The following is a 12047-nucleotide window of genomic DNA, read 5'->3' as shown; positions in this document are numbered from 1 at the left end:
AATAAGTTTCATATGCTAAGTTCTTAAGTGCACATGCCTCCTTAACATTGTTTATAAGTTCACTTGCATAACTAATCCTAACATGAATGCAAAAGTTGTAACTCTGCTCGTTGACTCTCTTCACTTGTACTTTTGTATATTATCCAGTTAGCCCTTTTTCCTCGTTCATTGTAATTTCCTTTCTCAGTTACTTGTAAACCGACATGATGTGTCCTACGAATGCCGGTATAGAAAAAGTGTTAAATAAATAAAATTAAATAATTAAAATTAAATTATCAGGTAATTTCTCCATTGGCTTTCAGCTTCCTACAAATGATTTTTTGGGATGGTTGGCACATTGTTTTGCTTTATTTTCTGGTTAATCTTGTAGTCAGATATTGGAACTCCAGGGTTCTAACCCGCTGCTCTGACACTGGCTTGATATGTCAGATCTTGATCCCAAGTCACTTATTCTCCTTCTAAACCTCTTCTAAACTTTCACTTCTAAACCTCTTTATGCCACTGATCTGCTGTGGCTTTGAGATGAGTTACTTAACTCCCTTTACTTAAGTTTTACTCTGTGGCTCAACGCTTACATTTCCCATTTGCTTTTGCAGGGAAGCTTCAGACCCTGGACTGGCTGTTACGACAGCTGAAGGCTGGCAGTCACAGAGTATTAATATTCACTCAGATGACCCGCATGCTAGATGTGCTGGAGCAGTTCCTCAACTACCATGGGCATATCTACCTAAGGTTGGACGGGTCCACCAGGGTGGAACAGAGACAGGTATCCAGAGCCAACAAGGAGAAGCCTTTCTTTGCCTCCTATAAATGCACTGGAGAAGTCTGGGTTGTAATATGCAGTGTGATGATCAGAATGTATTTTATACCTGATGTCTAGCCGTCAGCTGGCCTTTGATAATGACTGACGTGTTATGTGATGACATCTCAGGTTGAAAGTATTCTGAGCTTTGTATTTCCATTTTACCTGCATTAACTTGAGCATCCATTTTCCAGGCTTATGTTAGGAGCCAACTTTTAATGACACTTACTCTGTTTGTGTAGAAAAGGATTCTCCAATATTACTAACTCCAGAAGCAGAGGGAGAGGGTGTATTGTTGGAACAAGAAGTATCATATAAAAGGCAGTTGCAGATTTGTGGGGGAAAAGACACTAATAAATCAATGTGTTCCACAGACAGAGAGGGAGGTGGAGGCAGGAGCGCAGGGTATGAGGGACCCTGTTGCTGCAGATTGCGATGGGTGAAGATATCTCTAATGGTGATTCCCTCTACGTACCCAGATCAGTCCAGACTCCTGGTTTTGCCTCCCTTCCAGCAGATGGACTGATCTGTGGTACTACAGGAACAAAAATTAGCAGGTAAGAACCAACTTTCCTTTTTTTTTTTACACTCTTATTGTCAGTACTGAAAAGCGAGGAGAAAATACTCTACAGCAGGGGTGGACATCTCTGGTTCTTGAGGGCTACTATCTTTGGTTGAGTTTTTAGGATAAACATTATGAATATATATGAAGTAAATATGCATACAATTGAGGCACTGTACATGTAAATCTCCCTCATGTATATTCATTAAGGATGTCCTAAAAACTCGACTGGTCAGTGGCCCAACCCTGCTCTAGAGGGTGTTAGCTCTGGCTCCTTTTCAGAAGGTTTACAGTTCGTCCCATTAGTTTTAGTGCATGTTTCAGTGGGAAAGAATTTCAGGTCCTTCTACATCCCCATTAAATCCCCCTCTCATACCCAGATCAGACCAGATTCCGGAGTTTTGCCTCCCTGTCAGCAGATGGAGACAGAGAACAGTTCATTAACATTGTAGTGTTCCCACCTGCACAGTATTTCTCTGTCTCTAGCAGATGGTAAATGGTGTAAAATCTCAGTGCATAGTTAAGCTCTGGAATTCATTGCCAGAGGATTTGGTTACAGCAGTTAGTGTAACTGGGTTTAAAAAAGGTTTGGATAAGTTCCTAGAGGATAAATACATAAACTGCTGTGACTGTAATTAATAAGCAATAGTAGCTTGTGATCTATCTAGTGTTTGGGTACTTGCCAGGTACTTGTGACTTGGATTGGTCACTATTGGAAACAGGATACTGGGCTTGATTGACTCTTGTTCTAACCTAGTAAGGCATATCTTATGTTGTTATATGTTCTTATATAAAATTTCTCCAAGGAAAAGCAGGATGGTAGTCCTCGCACATGGGTGACATCATCAGATGGAGTCCGGCACAGAAAACGTCTGACAGTTTCCAGAACTTTGATTTAGCATGCATGTACATGAGGTCCCTCTTCAATCTGTTTTTTTTCCGCAGAGTTTTCACATCACCATGTGAGTGAGCTCTTAATCTTTTCTTTAAAACTTGTGGAAAACATTTTTCCTTGATTTTCTTGGGGTTTTCCTCGTGTTCAATCAACACTGGGTCCCTCGGTCCCTCCCGTAGTTACTTAGATAGGTTTCTCAGCGTTTTCGGGTAAGTTTTGTTTCGTTTCAACATCCCTCATGGAGGCGGTGCCCGTTGGCAAGGCAGGGATAGTCTATCGCCAGAGGAGGTACTGTCCTCCGCCCCCCTCGCTCCTGTTAGAAGCAAGTGAGCTCTCGTGGCCGCCCCAGACAGCAGAGAGCTCCCAAGCCTCAGCTCCTGGTGTCTTTCAACTCCCGGAATGGGTTTTGACTAGATTGGAGGGAGCATAAGCCAATTGCCTGAACCCGAGATGCTGGATCCCCTGATTGGGCAGGCTGTGGTTCTTCACAAACTGGTGGCCCAGTATAACCTCTGACCAGTGGGTTCTGTTCATCGTCCATCAGGGGTACAAATTAATCCTATTGGGTTTCTGCCAAATTGCCCTCCATGCCCGTTTTGGAGGTTGGCAGCACATCAGGAAGTACTGCTTGAGGAGGTCTCTGCCCTCTTAACTGCCAAGGCGGTCAAGCTGTTCCACCAAGGCAGAGAGGGCAGGGATTCTATTCCAGGTATTTCCTGATTCCAAAGAGAAGAGAAGGACTCTGTCCCATCCTAGACCTAAGGGCCTTGAACAAGTTTCTAAAAAAAAAAAAAGATAAGTTCAAGATGTTTTCCCTGGGCACCTTGATCTCCCTTCTGCAAAGTGGAGATTGGCAATGCTCCCTCGAACTACAGGACGTGTACACCCATGTCGAGATCTTCCCGGGTCACAGGAAGTATCTTAGATTTGTGGCGGGGAAACAGCACTTCCAGTACAGAGTGTTGCCATTTGGGCTAGCGTCAGCCCCACTTGTCTTCACAAAATGCCTGGTCATAGTGGTGGCGCACCTCTGCAGTCTGGGAGTGCATGTCTTCCCTATCTGGACGATTGGCTGGTCAAGAGCACATATCAGGCAGGGGTCATTCAGTCCATGAGCTTGACTATCCGAGTGTTGGAGACACTAGGATTTGTTATAAATTACCCAAAGTCTCATCTTTCTATCACCTCAGTTGGACTTTATAGGCACCCTGCTTAGACACAGCTCAGGCAAAAGCCTTCCTGCCTCGTTCTCTGTTACTTGTGTCCATTGCAGCAGAGATCCAGGGGAGCCAGCAGGTGTCAGCGCGGCACATGTTTGAGGTGGTTGGGCCACATGGTCGCAACCATTCATGTCACTCCCTTGGCACATTGACACATGCGCAGAGCTCAATGGATCCTGAGGTTTCAATGGCACCAGGCCACACAGAGCCTCCAAGCTTTCATCCGAGTCACTCCATCTCTCTGGGACTTTGTCCTGTTGGTGGGTACTCTCCAATCAGGAACTGGGGATCTCTTTCTGGAGTCATCCTACACAATTTGCCCTAACCATGGATGCATCCACCCTGGGCTGGGGAGCTCATTAGATGGGCTCCACACCCAGGGCCTCTGGTCTGCTGAGGAAAGCTGTTGCCAGATCAACTTCCTGAAAGCCCATAGGTACACACTATGGGCTTTCAGAGATCGGCTGTCCAACAAAGTTGCCCTGATCAAAACAGTCAACCAGGTAGCAATGTAAACAAGCAGGGATTGTACCTCCTGTGTCAAGTTAGGGGATTGTACCTCCTGTGTCAAGAAACTGTCAAGATTTGGTCATGGTCCCTGTCCAGTGGGATGGTGCTCAGGACAACTTATCTGGGAGGTACAGAGAACATGGTTGCGGACAGACTGAGTCGTGCCTTCAGAAGGGACCCTGAACCAGGAGGTGACGAATCAGAACTTCTGTCTCCGGGGGAGCCCAAACATAGATCTGATCGGGTCTCCCTGGAACAGGAAGGTAACTTGATTCTGCTCCCTGTATGGGACGGATGGCAAACCAGCCTCTGATGTCTTTGCCCTCAATGGGCAAGGGCATTTAACATGCGTATCTTCCAATCCTTTGCTGGCGAAGACTCTTTTGAAGCTTCGCGAGGACAGAGAACTATGATCCTCGTTGCCCCTCATTGGCCAAGACAGGTCTGGTTTCCACTCCTATGGGAGTTATCCATCCAGAAGCCTGGGACTTCCCCAGATCTCATCATGCAGGGTCGGGGGAAGTTTTGGCATCCTCTCAACCTCCAGGCTGTGTTGGGTTAATCCTGCAACCACTCAATCTCTCAAGGGATGCATCTCTGGTCTTAGTGACTTCTAGAAAGCCTTCCACTAGATGATCCTACGGCCTGAAGTGGAGTAGGTTTTTTGTGTGGTGTGAACAGAAGGCCCTAGATCCATTCTCCTGCCGCACACAAAAACTGCTTGACTATTATCTACATCTTTCGAAGGCTGGCTTGAAAATCAACTCCTTTATGATTCATCTGAGTGCAATTGGCGCATACCACCATGGTGTAGATGGTACATCCATCTCTGTACAGCCTATAGTTGTACATTTTACGAGGGGCCTGCTTCAGTTGAAGATTCCCCTAAGGCCTCCCGCTGTGTCTTGGGACCTCAACTTGTTACTACCTCAGTTAATGAAATCTCCTTTTGAACAACTGCATACCTGTGACCTGAAGTACCTGACCTCGAAGGTCATATTTTTGATGGCTGTCACTTCAGCACGCAGGGTCAGCGAGCTTCAGGTCTTAGTGACTTATCCACTTTATACTAAATTTTATCATGACAGGGTAGTCTTGCACATGCACCCTATTTCCTGCCTAAGGTGATGACAGCCTTCCATCTAGTCTATTATCCTGCCAACTTTCTTTCCAAGGCCCCATTCGCACCAAGGTGAATGAGCACTGCACAGCTTGGACCACGAGTGAGCCTTGGCCTTCTGTTTGGAGCAGACAAAAACGCATAGACAGTCCACCCAACTTTTTATTTTATTTTGTTAAGAATAGGTTGGGAGTTGCCTTTGCCAAATACAATCTGCTAGCCAACTGGATAGGGTATCTCCTTCTATTATGCCCGGGCGGGACTACATTTTATGGGTCATGTTAAGGCTTATTCTGTTAAAGCCATAGCAACATCAGTGGCCCACTTGCAAGAAGTTCCTGTGGAGGAGATCTGCAAGACTGCAATGTGGAGTTCTCTCCACACATTCGCATCTCACTATTCTCTGGCTAGGGATGGCCAACGTGACAGTAGGTTCAGCCAGTCTGTCCTTCAGAATCTCTTTGAGGTGTAGAACTAGCTCTTCCTGCCTAGGGCCCATTGTTTGGATTCAGGCTTTCTCCCCCTTCTGTTACTAACAGCACTACTGTTGTGCCCGTTGGCACCTACTTGATATCTGTTGGTCCCCATTTGTTTTGGGGAGCAGCCTGTAGCTAGGAGTTCACCCATGTGTGAGGACTACCATCCTGCTTGTCCTTGAAGAAAGCAGAATTACTTAACTGTACAGGTGTTCTCCAAGGACAGCAGGATGTTAGTCCTCACAAAACCTGTGCACCACCTCGCAGAATTGGGTTTCTCCTATTTTATATTTTTAATCGTAATTCTGTTACGAGACTGAAGAGGGGACCCCGCATGGACGCATGATATAGGGCGTACTAGGCATGCTCAATATGCCAAGCCAAAGTTCTGGAAACTTTGACAGAAGTTTTCTGTGTTGGGCTCCATCTGATGATGTCACCCATATGTGAGGACTAACATCCTGCTGTCCTTGTTACAGGTAAGCAATTCTGCTTTATGGATCCTCCCAGAAGGTTAAGTCAAGTCCTGGTGGGGCCATCCCTCCTGGTTTGAGGTGGACGAGCAGGGGGTTGGTGACCCTTCTGATAGCTCAATCTGGAAGTCCATGAGGTAGACATCTGGTGGTCCAGATTCCTCATCCCCCACGAGACAGTGGTGGAGTCTGCTGTCATTTCTGCACTGAAAGCCTATAGGAGTAGGGAAGTGTCCTTATATGATTTGTCCTGGGCTGGATCACTAAATTTTGGTGAAAGGAGACCGATATAGCCAGTGGTCTGATTCTTTTCTGATCTGCCCTGCGACCTATGCTCCTGGAGCCAGAACCTCTGTCCCAAAGGAAAGTATTAATTTAAGAACCTGGAAAGTACCTGGGTACTTGCCAGGTTCTTATGGCCTGGATTGGCCACTGTTGGAAACAGGATGCTGGGCTTGATGGACCCTTGGTCTGACCCAGTATGGCATTTTCTTATGTTCTTATGTTCTATGTATCTTTATTTGTTCTCAAAGCGTTTAAAAAAAAAAAAAAAAGGAACTAGTTGGAACCCCAATGCAGCACAGATTCCTCTAAGGGGGATTCTACCCTAGCAGCTCGCAGAGCTCATCAATGGGGTTTTTCAGCAGCTTCTCTGCCTGCAGAGGAGACCAGGTGTTGGTTCTGTAGCGCTGAGGGACTGTTGCTGTGCTTGCCATTGATGTGCTGGTGGTGCCATGGGTGCAGGGAGGAACTACGTTTGCATGCAGCAAAAGTGGCATGGCATTCGGAGGGTGGAGGGGGGTCTGTGTCAAGCATAGCCACACCAGTAGAATGAGTCTCGTGGGAAATGGGGTCTAGCACTAAGACTTTCCCCATTAGTGCAGAAATAGCAGCCATTTTCAATTCCCTAGCAGAGTTGGCGGGAGAGGCAGTTGAACTTCCTCCTCAACTATCGCCGGCGGTTCCCCTGTCCCATAGAGGTGCAGAGAGGCACTTGCACAGAGTCATAGTCTCTGGTTCTGATAGAGGTCTTCTGCCAGTTTTAATTTGCTTATTTGCAAAGCTTGTTTAGCGGTACAAGCAGCGGGGATGCTAGCTCTCAGTCTCAGTCTCCAGGGATTCTCGGCCAGTCAAGAGGCCTGAGCTGTTAAAATCATCGAATGCCTTAAGAGTTTTGGTGCTGGATGTTGAACGGATCCAGGCTTAAACTTGCTTAAGGTGCGGGTAGGCTTTGCTTAGCTATGTGGTAGGCTGTGGCAATGGTTCTTTTCCTGCTTGCGTAGGCATGTGTGCGCATTCCTGCTAGATGATCGAGGGGATAAAGGGGAAGATAAGGCCATTGCGGAAAGACTAAATTAATTCTTTGCTTCAGTATTTACTGAAGAGGAGGTTGGGGAGATACCCGTTCCAGTGACGGTTTTCAAGGGTGATGATGCAGATGAACTGAACCCAAATCATGGTGAACCTGGAAGATGTAGTAAGCCAGATTGACAAACTGTAAAGTAGTAAATCACCTGGACCGGATGGAATATATACCCCAGGGTTCTGAAAGAACTCAAAAACGAAATTTCAGACCTAATAGTAAAAATTTGAAACCTATAATTAAAATCGTCCATTGTACCTAAAGATTGGAGGGTGGCCAATGAAACCCCGATATTTAAAAAGGGCTCCAAGGGAGATCCGGGAAGCTCTAGACCAGTGAGCCTGACTTCAGTGCTAGGAAAAATTGTGGAAACTGTTATAAAGAATAAAGTCACCGAACATTTAGATAGTCATGGTTTAATGGGACACATCAGCATGGATTTACCTCACAAATCTACATTTTTTTGAAGGAGTGATTAAACATGTGGACAAAGGTGAACCGGTAGATGTGGCATATTTGGATTTTCAGAAGGCGTTCGACAAAGTCCCACATGAGAGGCTTCTAAAAAAAAAAACTAAAAAGTCATGGGATAGGAGGTGATGTCCTTTTGTGGATTGCAAGCTGGTTAAAAGACAGGAAACTGAGTAGGATTAAATGGTCTGTTTTCACAGTGGAAAAAGGTAAACAGTGGAGTGCCTCAGAGATCTGTACTTGGACCGGTGCTTTTTAATATATTTATTTTATTTATTTATTTTAAAACTTTTCTATACCGTCGTTAAGTTAGATAACCATCACAACGGTTTACAGCAAGGCACGATAATAAAAATGTGAGTGGTATAGATTACAAATTAATCATGTGCCATCATAGTGCGGTAACAATTCATTTCAATAAACTATGTGTGTAAATTAAGCTTGTCTGTTGGGAACATAAGCGGATTGAATTTAACATTAATGTGCATTTGTAGCTTACAAGTAACCACTTCTAGTTCGGTGCGTCCTTATCAATCAACTGCTTTTTTCCTTCTCTTTATCTTTATAAAAAGCTTGTTTAAAAAGCCAGGTTTTCAGGTTGGTTTTGAATATTTTGAAATTACTCTGCATCCTTATTTCGAGTGGCATGGTGTTCTATAGCACGGGGCCAGCCAATGATAGTGCTCTCTCCCTAACTTGCGTGAGGCTTGCTGTTTTGACAGAGGGGACAGTTAGTAGAGCCTTATTAGCAGATCTTAGGTTTCTTTGCGGGACATGTACACTCAGTGCAGTGTTAAGCCAGTCAGCTTTTTCCTCATGGATTAGTTTGTGTATTATGCATAACGCCTTATATTGGATTCTTTGTTCAATTGGGAGCCAGTGTAAATCAGCGAGCGTTCCTGAATTGTGTTCATTCTTTTTTTTGCCAGTCAGAATTCTAGCAGCTGAGTTTTGTAATATTTGTAGTGGCCGAATTGTAGATTGTGGTAGTCCTAAAAGTAGTGAGTTACAGTAGTCTGTACTTGCGAATATCATTGCCTGCAGAACTGTGCGGAAATTGTTTAGCGTTAGTAGAGGTTTTAGTCTTCTCAGGATCATTAGTTTCGCATATCCTTCTTTTATTTTCAATGAGATGTGTTGTTTCATGTTTAGCTCAGGGTCAATTATTACTCCTAGATTTCGTACTTTTGTTGCTAGCTCAATGGTTTGGTTATTTTTAATTGTGAGTGTTGGTTGAATGTGGTGTATGTTTTTACGTTCAAGGTGTAAGAATTCCGTTTTGTCGATGTTTATTACCAGTTCCATCTGGTTTAAGAGCTGTTTAATTATTTCAAGATACATATTGGCAAGTTTCATTGTCTCTTCAATGGTGTTTACAATTGGCAGCAGTAGCTGTATATCGTGTGCGTATAAGTAATGTGTGATTCCAAGTCCCGCTAGTAGGTGACATACCGGAAGGAGATAAATATTAGAGTGTGGCTGACAGGGCCGATCCCTGTGGGACACCAGTTAGCAGTGTGACTTTGTCTGAGAGTGTATTATTGATTTGTACCTGAAAACATCTATTGTTTAGGTATGACGCAAACCATTTTAATGTTTTATTAGCGAGACCTATTTCTTTCAGTCTATTGAGTAGTATTTTGTGATTTACTGTGTCGAATGCTGCGGAGAGATCTAATAGAACTAGAATGTAGTGTGTTCCTGAATCAAAACCTCTTAGGATATTATCTGATAAAGCTAATAGCAGAGTTTCAGTACTGTAGTGTTTGCGAAACCCATGTTGTGTTGGGTAAAATATGTTATTACATTCTATGTGGTTTGACAATTGTTTTTGTACTGTTTTTTTGATTAGTTTGGCTAATAGGGGTAAGTTTGAGACTGGTCTATAGTTATTGAGAACTAGTGGGTCAAGGTTCTTTTTTTTAATTATTGGTTTAATAATGGCTCCTTTCAGGGTATCCGGCATTACTCCTTCATCAAGTGAGAGGTTGATGATCTTAGTTAGGGTTGGGGATATTGTGTTGGTTATTTTTTTTAGTTCGGTAATGGGGATGATGTCAGTTACGTGGGTGGCAGGGTTCATTTGATTTATCAATTTCTCGACTTCATCTTGTGATACTTCTTCAAATTCTGACCAGTTACTAACGTCTCTAGTGGGCATTTTAATCTCTTGTTTCGTAGTGTTAGAGATTTTTTTTCCCTCAGGTTCTCAATTTTATCTTTAAAGAATTGACCTACCTCGTTGCATTGGTTCTCTTGTAGTGTTTGGTGATTGTTTGTATTGTCACTAGTTAGATTCTTTACTATGTTAAATAGGGTTCTGGCGTTATTTGAAAATTTTTGAATTTTTGAGCTGTAGTATTTTTTTTTGGTGTCTAAAATTGTTTTTTTGTAGTACGCAAGTTGCTTCCTGTACTTTGTTATTTATTTATAAATGATCTGGAAAAGGGTACGACTAGTGAGGTGATCAAATTTGCGGATAACACAAAATTATGCAAAGTAGTTAAATCTCAAGCAGATTCTGATAAATTGCAGGGGGACCTTGCGAGACTGGAAGTTTGGGCTTCCAAATGACAGATGAAATTTAATGTGGACAAGTGCAAAGTGATGCATATAGGGAAAAGTAACCCTTGCGTCCTATTTCTAGACGATCCAATTTTTGGGCATCCATTTTTTGGGCATCCTGTCCGGGCTAGCCAGGGACAGACGCATTGTTGGATGCACAATTGTTGAGCGCTTGTGGTGTTGGGCATGCTGCCCTTGGACATCCCTTTTTTTCCATGGCGCCAGTAGCAAAGAAGCCTTAAGCGCCTTGCTATTTGCACGGCTTGTCATATTTAAGCATCACAGCCGGGGGTTCCCTCTAATCTTTGTCAGCGCTGCTTGGAGGCTCAGGGTGAGTTGTCTCCAACTGATTTTGCTTAGCCCAGCAAGTTGCAGGAAGGGAACTGGAGGGGAACCTGTTAGAAGTTTCACCTGGTTTTGAAACTCCACTAACTGGTTAGTCAGCAGGGGAGGGTAACTGTGGGTGCCAGACCAATGGTTTTGGTATAGATCCTTCCACCTTCTCTTTCTACAGGCACGTTCGGCAGAGCCGGCCAAACCTGAAAGTTCAGGATCACAGACTGCGGAACCCGCAGGGCTGGTGCCACAGGTAAACATTGGAAGACGTTTCGGCCTGTCGCAGGTCACACTGATAGGGATCCATATGGCACTGATAAGGAAGGAGATCCTTACTCCCTGGAGGATAGGAAATTCCTCTGTGGTTAGAACCATATAGTAGAATGTTGCGCTTCTTTCATAGAGTTGAGTTGCTGGCGCTAATCTCTGACTATGAAGATGCACGGAGTACCAGGAACTGATCCCATGTCCAAGCCAAATAAAAATCTCATTTTTGTTACTTTGCATAAAGCATCTTGTTCTTTCCCTTTTATGGATGCTATTCGAATTGATTGACCTTGAATGGAGAGGTCCAGAAGCTAATTTTAACAGGGGGACAAATCTTGGAAGGTCTGTACTCCCTGGATCCGGTGGTGAGGGACCAGGTGCTTTTTCCAAAGGTGGAAGCACTGGTGTGTTCCATCACCAAGCAGATGGCCATTCTGGTAGAAGAAGGATCAGCATTGAAAGATGCTCAGGATAGGAGAATAGTCTATTCTTAAGCAGGCCTTTGAAGCAATGCCACTGAATTTGAAAATAGCTTCTTGCTGCTCCCTGGTGACTGCACCTGTTTGCTTCTATCTCAGGAGATCGATGAGACTGGTTTGAATTCCAAAGCAGTTATGGAATCGGCTGCCACCTTTTTGGCGGATGCGGGATGTGACCTGGTTCCTACTTCTGTCAGAAGGATGGCTTTGGTATTAGCGGCCAGACGTCAGCAGTGTCTGTCTAATCTTATGAAATTACCCTTTAAAGGTTCACTCTTATTTGGGAGTGAGTTGGAAACAAACAGCGGATAAGTGAGGCAGGTCCCGGGTTCCTTGGTTGCCAGAAGATAAGAAGCAGGCACCGCGCTCATTCAGCGCGAGAGGCCGGACTAGGGGTTTCAGACATTTTCGATCCTTCAGAGGAACAGCTTTGCAGAGGGCTAGACTTTTGGGTTGGGCTCATTCCTTTCGGCCCAGGCTGTCCAGATGAGGCACAGGCATGGGTAGT

General features: G+C 44.4%; 1 protein-coding gene across 1 annotated transcript in view; it reads left to right on the top strand.

Annotated features, from left to right (window-relative positions):
* SRCAP (Snf2 related CREBBP activator protein) overlaps positions 1 to 12047 on the top strand; it is an 845719-nt gene that overhangs the window by 663896 nt on the left and 169776 nt on the right. The window contains 1 exon segment of the mRNA XM_029606814.1: positions 597 to 766. Coding sequence (XP_029462674.1) covers positions 597 to 766 — 170 coding nt within the window.

The sequence above is a fragment of the Rhinatrema bivittatum genome, chromosome 6 (assembly GCF_901001135.1).
Source record: "Rhinatrema bivittatum chromosome 6, aRhiBiv1.1, whole genome shotgun sequence".
Classification (NCBI taxonomy): Eukaryota; Metazoa; Chordata; class Amphibia; order Gymnophiona; family Rhinatrematidae; genus Rhinatrema; species Rhinatrema bivittatum.
Note: the sequence above shows the minus strand (reverse complement) of the source record. Positions and strands in the feature narration are given on the sequence as shown.